At 36.0% G+C, this 14,764-nt stretch overlaps 1 protein-coding gene across 3 annotated transcripts in view; it reads left to right on the plus strand.

Annotated features, from left to right (window-relative positions):
• The window catches only part of LRP2 (LDL receptor related protein 2), a 131,113-nt gene that overhangs the window by 50,742 nt on the left and 65,607 nt on the right, over nucleotides 1-14,764 (plus strand). For 2 of the 3 annotated variants that reach the window (XM_086616025.1, XM_086616026.1), the window contains exons 17-30: nucleotides 79-271; nucleotides 1,458-1,583; nucleotides 1,880-2,010; nucleotides 2,750-2,887; nucleotides 3,787-4,068; nucleotides 5,182-5,421; nucleotides 6,050-6,169; nucleotides 6,556-6,672; nucleotides 7,840-8,217; nucleotides 9,112-9,360; nucleotides 9,771-9,982; nucleotides 10,462-10,646; nucleotides 11,579-11,807; nucleotides 12,903-13,080. In XM_086616025.1, coding sequence (XP_086472151.1) covers nucleotides 79-271; nucleotides 1,458-1,583; nucleotides 1,880-2,010; nucleotides 2,750-2,887; nucleotides 3,787-4,068; nucleotides 5,182-5,421; nucleotides 6,050-6,169; nucleotides 6,556-6,672; nucleotides 7,840-8,217; nucleotides 9,112-9,360; nucleotides 9,771-9,982; nucleotides 10,462-10,646; nucleotides 11,579-11,807; nucleotides 12,903-13,080 — 2,778 coding nt within the window. Of the gene's footprint in view, nucleotides 1-78; nucleotides 272-1,457; nucleotides 1,584-1,879; nucleotides 2,011-2,749; nucleotides 2,888-3,786; nucleotides 4,069-5,181; nucleotides 5,422-6,049; nucleotides 6,170-6,555; nucleotides 6,673-7,839; nucleotides 8,218-8,728; nucleotides 8,744-9,111; nucleotides 9,361-9,770; nucleotides 9,983-10,461; nucleotides 10,647-11,578; nucleotides 11,808-12,902; nucleotides 13,081-14,764 lie in introns of all 3 variants that reach the window. The other variant, XM_086616024.1, reaches the window with a different exon arrangement.

Here is a 14,764-nt window from a genome sequence, read left to right on the forward strand (position 1 = left end):
TGTGAACAGAATACTGCATTCATGTTATTTCCTCTGTTCCTAAACATTTACAATCATTATGTGTGTTGTAAACTCTAGGAAGAGAAATCCTGACAGCTAATAGAGTGGAAAGTGTTGAAGATTTGGCCTTTGACTGGATCTCAAAGAATCTATACTGGACAGACCCTCGATACAGGAGTGTTAGTGTGATGAGACTGGCAGATAAATCTAGGAGAGCTATTGTTCCGAATTTAAATAATCCTCGATCGATAGTTGTTCATCCTGTTATTGGGTAAGTTTAACTTTGATTCTCACTAGAAACTATATGAAGAAATTTATGATTTAAGCAGAATTAGTAAGGTTAGATTTATATCTCATTCTGGATTTCTGTTTGGATTTGTATTATTTTCCAAAATACCATCTTTTTTCAGTTCTCTTGTCTTTGTTTGTTTTATTCTGGCCGAGGATTCAGCACCCAGGGGAAAGGGCGAGGTGATACAGATTCCATATGAAAGTAGCACTCAAAAGCATTCTCTTTAAAAGCATCAGTTTTTTTTTTTCTTTTACTCCTGTGTGTTGATGAAAGCAGAACTACTTTGTTTCTTTGTATTGCTCAGATTAGAAAGCTGTTTCTCATAGTTGAAAGATAAAGTTTTCTAAATTAATTTTAATATACTTTCAGTTCCCAGCATGCTAACCTTGGTTCCTTTATTTTTTCTATCTGAATTTCTTCATTTGAAACATAATAGATACTACTGGCTGTCTTTGATACAGACCTTACCATATCTGATTCTGTGTACATAAAATGAAGACCTGCTTTTCCTTGATGGAAATGCCTAATTTCAAATTTAATGCTCTGTGTCATTTGGTCATGCCAAAACAGTGCTTCTTTCACAGCATAATTCAGCTTCCTACTGCAACTCTACTGAATTTTTTAATTCTTCGATATTGAATTTTCATGTTTAGTAACTAAATACACTATCTTGGAAGTAATCTCGTATGAGTAGTGTTGGGCTTGGATCCTGGGGTATCTCAACCTTTTTTGTTTGCTGCTTTGTAAAGTTATTTAACACTAGCTTCAACTCTTTGACTGTAGGTATAAGTCAAAAGGATCAGGAGAAATTCTTTGTAATATTCATGCTTACTTATGAGTGTTAACTGGAAGTTGCATTTTTGCTTGATTCTCCCTCTCTATCAGTACTTAAGTGAAATCCTTAACAATTTTTAAGAAGTTATGGGTATTTTATGTCTAAAGGGAGAACCCACTTCCAGAGATTTTGGAAGTTGTTATATGAAGGAGAAATATTAATTGTTGGTACCACTGCCAATTGAGGAGGAGGAGAGTGTCAAAATAGTATTATTTTTTTTTAAGGTATGCAAAGATGCGGTATAAGAATGTTAATGCTATTCAAACATTTGCTCTGTTTAATTACATTATGTCATTGGGTTTATACATCTTCCGACATGTGTCCTTTCAGGTATATATTCTGGACAGACTGGTTCCGTCCTGCAAAAATCATGAGGGCCTGGAGTGATGGATCCCATGCCTTGCCAATTGTGAATACAACGCTAGGCTGGCCTAATGGTCTAGCCATTGACTGGAGGTAAGGACAACACAGAAGACAGATTAGCTTTCTGAGCAAATGCGTTTCTTCCTTTTAACTGCTAGAGATTAAAAAGAAAGGAATTCTGTCAGATTGCGTGCACTGACATTTTCGTATTGAAGACCATATTTTTCAATTTGTTGAAAAGCCTGTAAAACACAAGATTTTCTCAGAATCCCTCCCCACACACCCCAATAGCCTCTTGTCAGGTTTAATATTATTATTTGGGAAAATATTAGTGCTTCCTAATGGACATAATGTCATTTGAAGAGATATGACATTTTCATTATTTCTAGTTCTCTAAGGCTGTACTGGGTGGATGCCTTTTTTGATAAAATAGAACACAGCACCTTTGATGGGCTGGACAGACGGACTCTTGAACGTATTACTCAGATGACTCACCCTTTCGGTCTTACTATTTTTGGAGGTAAGTCTGGCATTGAAAAATACTATCTATTATTAGCACAGATTTTGTTTTTCATATCATCATCTGTGAGCATGTGAAATAAAATAACATAGTCTTTGTAATACTGCTTTTCCTATAAAAAGCACTGTTGAAAATTTCTATTAAAAATATATATTTAGTACTTCTTGCTCATTTTTAGATTTGTTTTATGTATATTTTTGTTTAAATAATTTGAGGTAGATCAGGTAACTCTTTTAGTGGAACAAGACACTAATTGTAGCTTCCACGGTGGGCTACTCGTGCTGGACAGACAAGGTAAATCATCTCCCTAGAGATGATCAGCAATACCAGGATTTTATTAATTGTATGTAGAGTTTGTCACTGGTTTTATGCTGTGTGTTAAGAAAGATGTCAGCATCTGACCTCTTTTGATTTTGTGTAAAAATATCTTAAAAAATATTCTAAAATTTTCTGGAAAGTTGTCTTAATGAATGACTTTTAAAATTGCCTTGGAATTTCAAATGTCAGTTGAGTCTGTTATGTTTCAATTTAAGTGAAATCTGAGAGGACTTGTTTTTCTGAGTTATGTCTGCCTATGACTGAAGGACTCGTTTTGACTGCATTAGTGATAAGTCCTTTTGTCTTTTTCGTGAAACAGTTATGAAAAATTATTAAATTTACATGAAAAGCCTTGCAATTTTTTCTCATGGTGCTTGATTTTTTTATGTCATATTGATACGTTAAATGTCTTTCAAAACAGGTTATGCCTATTTCACTGATTGGAGACTTGGAGGAATAGCTCGAGTGAGAAAGACTGATGGAGGAGAAATGACTATTATTAGGAGGGGCATTAGTAACATTATGCATGTGAAAGCATACGATGCTCATTCCCAAATAGGTGAGCTCTTTTGTTGTACAGATGGAGGACATGAAATAGGGAATAAGAGGCAATATATCAGGACAGAAGGTTTCCACTCTCAATTTTAGAAATGGCTTTACTTAATTGTAGCTGACATGCAGGGGAGGCAGCACAGGCACTTGCAGTCACATGTTGTATATTTCACTGTTTTGTGACTGTATGCAGTTTTCTTCTACCACTTCTGTTTCTTTATTTAATAACCTTGTAAAATGAGATTATGATTCCATTGTATTTTGGGTAATTGTGTCACCAATTACAACCTTGTCTTTCTCTTTTTCCGATAGTTCAGTTTAACTAAAACTATTTTATTTTGAGGACTTGGTTAAACACTTTTTAATCAAAGTGCTGTTCTTAAAGTAATCACTGTGCATAAGTCTCTAATTTTTCTTCTTTTCATTGCTGAAATCTTTGAAATTCTATGATCTAAACCAAGGCTTTGATATTGTAGTTAATTTAGTAAAACACCCAATGCACTTATCAAACATATGATCAAACTGTGTGCTAAGGCTCACCACCTATTTGGTGTCCAAAGATTGGATCAGGTCTCCCAGCCTTGCTCAGACAACGATCCTCATTTGTGGGAGTACACTTGTTTCCAGATAGTTGCTGAAAATTGGCAGAAAATTGGATGAAATTTAATAGTATTTCTTGGCTTCCATTAGCATTTGTGTCAATGAAAAGTATATGGAATGTGGGACTTATCATTATGACTTACCGTTGCCATCAGTGAACTTGATCCTGTTTTGCAGTGTATGCAAAACCAGAATTTGCTACAGGATCTTTTTTTTGTAAAACATTCTTTTACAGTTACTATGCACTTTTAATAGTTCCCAAGCTATTATCTGTAGTGTATATGTTGATCTCTATCACTTTTTAAGGCTCTAACTACTGTAATAGAGGAACAAATCCCAATGGAGACTGCAGCCATTTCTGCTTCCCAGTACCAAATTTTCAGAGAGTTTGTGGTTGTCCTTATGGCATGAAGCTGGCTTCAAATCAACTGACATGTGTTGAAGATCCATCCAATGAGCCACCCACTTTGCAGTGTGGCTCCTACTCGTTTTCCTGTGGTAATGGAAGATGTGTGCCTCAGTACTCTCAGTGTGATGGTGTTGATGATTGCCATGATAACAGTGATGAACAAAACTGTGGTTCTTCAAGTAAGTAATCCCTGTAATTTACGGTTAGTATTTGTTGCTTGCAGTTCAGAATGTTCTGTGGATCTGTCTGATTTAGTTGGAATAAACCACAATTTTTTAGGGTTGCGCCTGTGGATAAATCCTGATATCTACCTGGGAGATTAGTTATTTGGGAAATTATTAAATAACTGGGGAATACGGGATTCAGCACTGACCACCTAAAGAATGCATGAAAATAGTAATATTTCACTAGTTCTCAAAATTCAATTTACAGAGTAAGAAAAATTTATCTTCTAAAAAAAAAATTTAGTTTTTTGTATGTTTTGAAAGATAATGGATTATCACTTGCTTGTCTGATTTCGATGCATGGGGAAGGACAAACCATCTCAATAAAGACAAAGACATTTGAAAAATAACACCATAAGAAAAATAACAAAACCCTATGCATTGTCTAATCTTCCTCTAAGATTAGAGCAGCAGCTTTTATTTCATTTTTATAGTGTATTAAAAGCACATTCGTTCATTTCCTGGTTTTACTATTAAGTATCTCACAAAATATTTTGTTGATCAAGTAAATTGATGGAACAACGGGATAATTATAGTTGATAAGATATTGAAGAGTTCTTGGCTTTTATGACATATTTGGTGCTTCTTTCTTCAGAGTTAATTCTTTTAAATCACAAACAAAAACCCAGGACATATTAATAAAAGGTAGTCCTTAATGAATAGGACAAACTAATATGACTAAGGTGTAAACTCTATTTCTTATTAGTAAGCTGTTTTAGAACAGCTAGAATGTCTTTTCGGGAAAAGGAAAGTGTGAAGCAAAGGGCTACTTGGAGAAGTTTTTTTTGTTTTGTTTTGAAGTGCTTAACACTTCAAATTAACACACTAAATTAAACTTAATTTAGTTTTTTATTGATTCTTGCAGTTTGAAAAGGCTTGTAAGTATTATGTTTAGTTCTGCAGCACGTTGGCATGACAGACATTTTAATTTTAAGCAATGTGCATTTTAGAAATCGATGCATATTTTAGACATTCTGTAAGTATACTAAATATGCTGAATACTCTGGGAGGGAAGGCAAGTTTTGGAGATCTTTATAAAAGTGTCATCCTCTCTTGTTTTTTATTTAGACAATACTTGTGCTTCATCAGCTTTTACCTGTGCCAGTGGACAATGTATTCCGGGTCGATGGCATTGCGATAAACATAATGACTGTTTTGATGGCAGTGATGAATTGCATTGTCCTACACAAGGACCCACTTCATGCCCTGTAACCCTGTTCACCTGTGATAATAGCAGATGTATTCCTAGGATCTGGCGATGTGATACTGATAATGACTGTGGTGATGGGTCAGATGAAAAAAACTGCAGTGAGTATCACAACTGTCTGTTGTTTTCTAAATGACTGTGTAGTTCTACATAGATATGTCTGACAGTGTGGGGATGATACATGAAATTAGGAAAAAGAACTAATATCTAAGTTAGACTAATATTTTGCAGTCCATAAGATGTGGAATACTCACATAGTTTGAACTACCAGAGCCAAGTAGAATGCAGAAAAAAATAATTAAAAAATAAAAAGGGGCAACTGTGATAGTTATAATCATGGTGCTGCATAGTTTCATCCACTGCAATTTGCAGCAAAAAGCAGCTAAAGCTTAGGTGTTCTAACCACTTATTTCGTGGGTGTTCTCAGTAATGACTAATGGTGCAGTCAACTAATCTAATCTGGAAGTCTTTACTGTAAGTTTTTCCATACACTTTCTTTAGTGTTATTTACCACTGAGTGGAATCTTCTCTTCATTTTGCATGAGTCCCAGCCTGCTATGAATAAACAATTACCTGATACTAACGTATTAGTGTTCATAATTTGTATGATTACTGGTTGCTGCATTACATGCTGCAAGTTAGTGATAGTGTCTTTCTACTGTGTCAGTTTTATGCTGATTTCAGGAGAGAGGAAAGAAACACATCCATGTTTTTTGTCATTCTTAATAGCTTTCACAGGTACTTGTGAACCCAGGCAATTTCAGTGTCCTGACCATCGCTGTATTGACCCATTCTATGTCTGTGATGGAGACAAAGACTGTATAGATGGTGCTGATGAGCATGACTGCAGTAAGTGTAACTTCGTTTGTTGAATGCCTCTTTATTATTTCCTCACTCTTGCCCCCTGAGGGGTCTTTGGTGACCTCATATTACCAGCTCCAAGATAGCAGAATGCATAATAAACCTATCCGTAAATTAACCCTATTTTTAATGCATGTCTTAGCATTTTAGTAAGCCCTTTGATCTATAGGCTGGTTGCAGAGGACTGAAATCTGTTTCCTCTGTTTTCTGTAGATTCCAAGGTCACTGCATTTTCTGTGTCGCGGGGAAATCATGGTCTTCAGTGGAACCTGGGCTCCTGATATCATAACTGACTTGGACACCTGTAGAAAAATTTGGTGCAGTCTAGCTCTGTAAAATAAGTAAATAACATCAATATTTTTTTTATTTTGTAGTATATAACTGCAGTTCCACACAGTTTAAATGTCTAAGTGGAGACCAGTGTATCAGCACTTACTACCAGTGTGATGGTGTTTTTGACTGTAATGATCACTCAGATGAGACTAATTGCCGTAAGTATATTGATGCTGAAAGAAAGGCTTCAGTTATTAGATGATGCTTCTGAACATTTCCAGTATTTGCTATGTCAAATAATTGGCACTACTGTCCTTAAAACCTCAAAATTCTTTTTAGGGAAACTTGTCCATAAATCATTTTTCTGAGCAGAAATTTCAAACGCAGTAGATTCCAGCTCAAGAGTAGCTTTTTCTGGCAAAGAGTAGAGTTTGCATTCCTTTTGGCGCTATCATTTTGTTCTACTTGGCACCTCAGTCTCAGGGTTTAAAAGAATTAAATTAAGAAGTCTATTCATCTAGAAAACAGAAAATCTTGTATGCATGAGATATTGAAACTTTTCCTTAGGTAATTTTTGCATTTAAGTTAGTTAAAGTGTTGCAATGCAGGGTGAAAACTAGTTTCAACAAGTAGTTTCATATTGCTTTGGGCATGTACATAGATAACAATATGTGCTTGCTCAAAACGCAACAATAGTTGAATTGCCTTGTTCACCATATTGTAAAGTAGTAGTTAAATTGGTCAGATTTGGAAATGTCATGTAGATTGTCTTACTTTGATTCTCTGGCCTCATCTAAAAGCAACACAGTTCTTAACAGTATTGTAACTGCTTATTCATAGATTCATAGATTTCTAGGTTGGAAAAGACCTTAGAGATCATCGAGTCCAACCATCCCTAATCCCCATTAAACCATATCCCCAAGTAGATCATCCACCCTTTTCTTAAACACATCCAGGGATGGGGACTCAACCACCTCCCTGGGCAGCCTATTCCAGTGGCTGACAACCCTTTCAGAGAAGAAATACTTCCTAACATCCAACCTGAATCTCCCCTGACTAAGCTTATACCCATTTCCTCTTGTCCTATCACCCATCACTAATGTAAAGAGCCCTTCCCCCACCTCCCCACCATCTTTTCTCAAGTATTTGTAGGCTGTAATCAGGTCTCCCCTCAGCCTCCTCTTCTCCAGGCTAAACAGCCCCAACTCCCACAGCTGCTCCTCATAAGTTTTATTTTCCAGCCCCTTGACCAGTTTAGTCGCCCTTCTTTGGACTCGCTCCAGGAGCTCAATATCTCTTATGCAAGAGATGAATTGAACATAGTGATATTGCTTCTCCGTCTAAAATTGAAACAGCTTCTGAACTGTTGAATGTTGCTGTTTTAGCTACAAGACCACCAGGGATGTGCCACCAGAATGAATTCCAATGTCAATCAGATGGCAATTGTGTTCCTGCTAACTGGGAATGTGATGGCCATCTTGACTGTGCAGATGGCTCAGATGAACATCATAGATGTCCTGCCAGGACCTGTCCACCATCTCTTTTCCGCTGTGATAATGGCAACTGTGTCTATCGAGCATGGATCTGTGATGGTGATAATGACTGCAGAGATATGAGCGACGAGAGAGATTGTCCTACTCAACCCTTCCGGTGCCCCAGCTGGCAGTGGCAATGTCCAGGTCACAGTATCTGTGTGAATCTAAGCAAAGTATGTGATAATTCTGCCGATTGTCCTAATGGAGCTGATGAATCCCCATTGTGCAGTAAGTTACTGTTCAAGCATCTATTGCCTGCCATATGCTATGACTTCAGAAAAATTGAATATTCAGCGTGCTGCATTTAGTGCAGCAACATTTCTAGCAGAAATCATAAGCACACTGAAATTAGAGCTCAAATTACTAAGTGGAACTTGCTTGCAGTGAAAGGAGACTACGATGATGACTGATTAATTCTTTAGCTATGTCCAATCTTGTGCCTTGAATTCAAAGGTGACTTCCACTGACTTCAGTACAGGTTTTTATATAGCAATATGGCAATGAACTTTGTGTTCCTGAACACATTCACTAAAGCATGCTATACTTTGAGTTCAGATGAAATGTGATTCAGTCCTTAATATTTTCTTTTAAATTTCTAACTTCAAAAATCATGAAAAAAGATCTAAAAGCTCACGTGTAGCCAGAATTTGTATTTATGTTGATTATGAATTGATTTAAGCGTAACCTTTTTCTTTCTTTCCTTCTTTCCTCCTTCTCTTTAATTAATGCACGTTCTCAGATGAACCGCAGCCAGGTATGATTATAAATGATTTTAAATTATTGTTTATTAATACAATTTTAGGTTTGGATTGGTACAGAACACTTTTTTATATTTCTAGCTAGTTTTGAAAAATTTGTTATAAATGCTTAGACAGCCTTCTGTTTAGCGTTCATGTAATGGGATTCAGTACTACATGGTGTGTTATTACCTGCCTTTATGAACATTGTGTGTGTTATATTTTGCATAAGGGCCTCACTCCAGTTTCACATGTCATAGCTGATGATTGTGCAGTCAGGTTTTAGCAGCAGTCTTAGGCTAGCAACGCAATTGCAAAGTATTAAATTTAGCATAAGAAGCTGTTGTTAACTGTTTTCCTATTTCCTTCCCCAACTCCATTTCAGATCAGGAGAGCTGCTCTGACAATAATGCTGGCTGCACTCATGAATGTATTCAAGGACCCTTTGGAGCTCAGTGTACCTGTCCTGTTGGATACCAGCTTGCAAACGACTCCAAGACCTGTGAAGATATTAATGAATGTGACCCTCCAGGCTTTTGTAGTCAGCATTGTTACAACGAGAGGGGGTCGTTCAGGTGTTACTGTGATGAAGGATACATTCTGGAAACCAATGGGAAGACTTGTAAAGCAGCAGGTGAGGAACATCGATGTCAACCTGAAGAATGACAACAGTGTGTGGAAAATATCCACCTATGCCATTTTCATATTGTTCTCTTTTAAAAGAGCTGATGTAAGCAGCCACTTAAAGTTGTGCATGGCAGTTGACCTTCAGTATTAAAACTGTCAGCTGAGAGGTTAATTGGAAACTATTATTTCCTTGAAATAATGTATTTAAAATAACACTGTAATTTTTAACCCAGGAATGGTCAAAAATAATATTCCGGAGGAAAGCAATGCCAGGCATCTGTAAGCCATATGTTAAAATTTGCTCTTTATAAAGTTCAATGCTCACAGAGTGTTTAAATCCCAGCCTCTCAGAAGACTTACCTAGTGCTTGAGCTTGAATGGCTTATTGGTTTATTTTAATTACTTTTCCTTTGACAGAGTCTGGAAATCTTCTTTTGCTGGTGGCAAGTCGTAACCAAATCGTTGTGGACAACATCACCTCTCAGTCACACAGTATTTATTCTTTGGTTCGGGATGGGAGAAATATTGTGGCTATTGATTTTGATTCAGTCACAGATCGTATCTTTTGGTCTGACACAACACAGGATAAAATTTGGAGTGCTTATCAAAATGGGACTGACCGAAAAATAGTAAGTTTCACTGAGTTTTTCTGGTCTCTCTGCTACGGAGAGAAAACGAAGACACTATCTCCAGTTAAGAAAGGGGAAGAGGAAAATCCCAGCATAGTAAGAAGAGAGATAACATAAACAAAATGAAACTCATTTGTAGATACTAAGCCAAAATTTCATATAGCTTTTTGAAAAAGAAAATTGAATGCTTTCAAGAAGCCTTTTTTTCACATCAGGTTATAAGATGATTTTCCTATTATTAGTAGAGACTAACTTCTTTAACAGACCCACTGAAGTTAGTAGGAGCGTTTGAGTATATGCTTTGCCAGTGCTTTAAATGTGTATGTTGCAATTTGTTCTGTGTAAGAGACCTAGAAAATGTTGGAGATTTCGTTCCCCGTTTTCCTTATTGATAGAAATGGAAAGGGTAAAAAATAAGTATTAACTAGTTTGTTCTCTCTCTCTCCTTTTTTTTTTTTTTAATTTTTGTTACTAAACAGATATTTGACAGTGGTGTCACCGTGACTGAAAGTATAGCGGTAGATTGGGTAGGTCGCAACCTTTACTGGACAGACTTTGTTCTGGAAACAATTGAAGTCTCCAAAATGGATGGGAGCCACAGGACTGTGCTGATTAGTGAAAATATAACAAACCCAAGGGGACTAGTGTTAGATCCCAGAATTGAGTAAGATTTTTTCTTTTTTTTTTTTTAAAGGTGCATATTTTATCATGTTACAATATTAAAATTCGAGATATGCTCAAATTGAATTGTAACTGTAAATGACAAGTGGAAGAGAAAACTTAAGGCAATTTTAAAAAATAGTGTTTGCACAGTTGATTTAATATTTAAAGTCATATGGTAATTATGTGTAATTTGTTGCTTTGTTTCACTGTAACAAGAAGTTTTTTTCCTGTAAAACAGATTTTCCTGTATTTATTTTCTAGTTAAGAACTATTAATTCAAAATTCTGATGTATCATTGTCAGTTGGCGGTATACCACAATCTTAGATGTGATATAATGTGTATGCCTACCTGGCAAGGAACAAGTTCCTTCATAGCCCCAAGTGTAAAGTAATTATCTATGTACCGTATTGATGTTATCACAAATGCACCTTCCCATTTCAGACAGCAAGTGGCATAGAGTAAATGGAATGTTTTGATTTGAACTATTCATGTACAAACTTTTACTGTTTTTTGAGCTCTTTAATGTCTTGAACTCTATTTACTGTCAGCCATGTAGAGCTCTTCAGTTGTAGCACGGTTAACATAATCAATGCATGCCTGTAAAAGTACAAACCCATATCAAATTATTACTTAGCAATGGAAGAATCAGATTATAATCAACATTGAAAAATAGTGATAACAGTAGCTTCTATATGCTGCTATTATTGACAAATGAAAATAGCGGTAGAAGTATTAAAAGAATTTTTACAACAGAAATTATGGTAATATCTTAAGTAAGCGTATTACTGAAATGAATAATTTCAGTGTCATTGTGTAAGACTTTCTTAAAAAGATTGTTTCTGTTTTTTGACTAATGAGTCTTTGTGTAATGTTTCTCAATAAGCAGCGATTTTTGTTTTTTCAAATTGGTAACCACAAATTACTTTTTGCAGTGCTCATGTAATGTTCTGGACTGACTGGGGCCAAAACCCTCGAATTGAAAAAGCCAGCATGGATGGCAAAATGCGAACAGTGATTATTAACAATAAAATCTACTGGCCCAATGGACTTTCCATTGATTACCCAAATAAACTTCTCTATTTTGCTGATGCTTATCTTGATTATATTGATTTTTGTGATTACAATGGAAACAACAGACGACAGGTGCTTGCAAGTGATCTGGTAAGACATTAATAAGAAATCATTTTTTTCCCATGTCCTTGCTGATAGTACTTAAAAATGTATTTGCACTGTCATAAACTTGGATGTATTTTTCTTCAAAATACTTGGGTGAAGCAGATAGGAAGTATTTTAGCTGATTGCTACAGCTGGAAGAGGAATAATTGCATGTCCTATTCGCAGCCTCTCAGGAGCTCTTCAACAGAACTTGAAGCTGAGCGTAGACTTAGTGCTTTAGATAATTCACATTTGTTCTGTCTGCATGCACGAGGTCTAAAGAGGACATCTGACACTGCTGCTGCTAGCCGGTGCATTTGCTGTAGGCAAATATAGTACAAAAAACCTGGAAGAACTTTCCCCGGTCGCCTTCTGTGAGTGATGATCGCTGCTATTCTTGACAGCAGTGAAGGGATTTTGTGCTGTCAGGACTTGCTGTGTGCAGGGCACTTCTTGAAGTCCATCCCTCTTACAGGCTGTCTCCCAGTTATGTGCCATGGGTAGCTTGTGACACTGTCCCTGTACCAGCACAATAGTTCAGATGTTCAGTTGGTACACATAAGCTAGTATGAATAATCACGTGAATATTTTCAAAAATTGAACCCTGGGGCTTTTGTTTTTGTATAGAGAGATAATCTTTCTTGCCCCACTCCTAGTTTTCTGAAATTTATATAAGCCACCTTCTTTAACCCTCTGGTAAATTCAAGGGGAGCCTGTCAGAGATGCAAGGTCTTGGCTCGCCCATAACTCTCCTAGACGTTTCCTCTTGTGCTCTGGAAAATCTGCAGTTGAGTCTTGTGTCTGTTGGTTCCCTGTGTTCTGCCTTACAGTTAGACTGCTTTGTTAATTCCTTATGCTGTACATCTTGCGGGGGTCTGTTTAGCATTTTCATTTTAAAATATGTATATTTCCCCCATAATTAATGTCTTGTTCTCAGGCAATAGATGATATTTTGTGTTCTTTTGCTGAAAAATATTTCTTGAGACACAGCTGCTTTTTTATCTTATTTTTTCAAATTATGCTTAGCTCCGTTGTTACTTCACTGCAAGCTTTACATATACAAATTTCCAGAACTAAATTGATAACCATCCTTGCCTTTAGATATTGCAGCATCCACATGCTTTAACTGTCTTTGAAGATTTTGTGTACTGGAGTGACCGCTACACAAATCGAGTAATTCGGGCCAATAAATGGCATGGAGGAAACCAGACAGTTATGATTTACAACATTCACCAGCCTTTGGGGCTTGTGGCAGTCCATCCTGTAAAGCAACCTAATGGTAAGTTCAGGAAAACAACTTTGATAATTACAAAAATAAGCTGTGCAATGAAGTCATGCATAGGCATTCCTGGAATCAGTCTCGTCAGCAAACGGGCAGGTTAAAGTTAAGCAAATAATTCATACCATTGGCTTGCAAATGAAGGTCATTTCAGTCTGTCCAACCTGCTGAACTGGTCTGTGCAACTTGGTGTTTAGGGGAAGTAACCTAGGCAGCATGTAAGCATAATGACTAGCCAAAAATAATAATAGGGAAACAGTAAGTGCCATTTTCTTGCACTTTGTTTTGAATGTTTTAATTAGGAAATTGGAGAATTTTTGAAAAGCATTTTAATTTTTGAAATTTGTCTCAGTGGCATACCAGACTCAGTTACTTGTATGTTCATAATATCATTCTTTTGGACAAGATTGCTGTCATCAACCTTCTCTGAAAGCACTTTTGCATTATTTTGCTTAATGAAATAATAATAATAAATAAACCTCTTCACTGCATTCAGGCTTCCCTCTGAGATCACATGCAGGTGATCCTTTGCAGCTGAAAGACTGTAAAAAAGAAAAAAAGAATTCTTTTTCTTTCTGTTAGGTAGTTATATTCCAAGTCAGACTTTTCGTCATTTCATGGCATGACTCGAAGAGTGGGAAATATATTGACACAAATATTGTCTTTCTTTTTCTGCTATATTTCTTGTGTATGGAGTGTTTCTGATTAATAAATATTACAATGACTTATATTGTTTTTCTTGGAAACTTTCATACCAGGGAGGGCAGAGACTTGCATCTGAGTAAGTTACTAGTAATTTTAGAACTGTATTTGTTTTGGAACAAAACTGTCCTCTGTCATGTTCAGAGCTAAAGCCACTTAGCACTCTCACCACAAATTGTTCAGTCATCAGAGGGTACCATTAATTTCATAGTTGTGGTTTAAGAGGTTTTATTTTAAAAGCCAAGGTTTTTTTAGTCATTGTATTAAATTAGTATATTTTACGATTTTTCATTTAGAATTGCTCTGTTGTACTTTATGTAGCCAGACAGAGAAGAAGGGAATAAAGCACTTGCAAAGTAGCAAAACATGGTAATGTTTACAAATAAAGAAATAATTATTTGGTGTTTGAAATTCCAAATGCAGTAGTAAAACTGTCATCTGCTCTCCTTTTTTGTAAATCATTAGATATTGCACCAAGTAGAGTTTAGATTTGTTATGAGATGAATAATTTTCTTACAGTTTGAGTTCTGAGTTTGTGCCATTGTTTTATTGTTATCTTGTTAATTTGTTTTTCAGTTCTTGTTAGTTTTTGTTAGGAACAATTGTGTTATTTCCTGGAACTTCCAAGCTTCTTAGGATAAGGCCTGCTGCAATTGCTAAGGTTATACTCAATATCTGATCTTTATTTTCTTACAAAGATTGCTTATCTTGAAAAATCTTCTTTAACAGCAAGTTTGTGAAAATGATCTAAATGGTTCAATTTTAGTGTATAGTAATAATAGCGGTCAGTAGAGACCTTCTTCACTCTTTCCTACGTTTTACAAGCTTAGACTGGCACTTTCAGAAAGATCCAAGAAATTATGCTTTGAACTCCCACTACCTATGAATGAGATGTAGGCAACTATTTTATCTCTTTAGTTTTGTTCAAGAAGCTTCAGTAAATCATTTAAATCCCTCATCTAGAAGGGTTATAATGATCAAA

This window comes from Tauraco erythrolophus, chromosome 8 (assembly GCF_009769465.1).
Source record: "Tauraco erythrolophus isolate bTauEry1 chromosome 8, bTauEry1.pri, whole genome shotgun sequence".
In the NCBI taxonomy this organism is placed as follows: Eukaryota; Metazoa; Chordata; class Aves; order Musophagiformes; family Musophagidae; genus Tauraco; species Tauraco erythrolophus.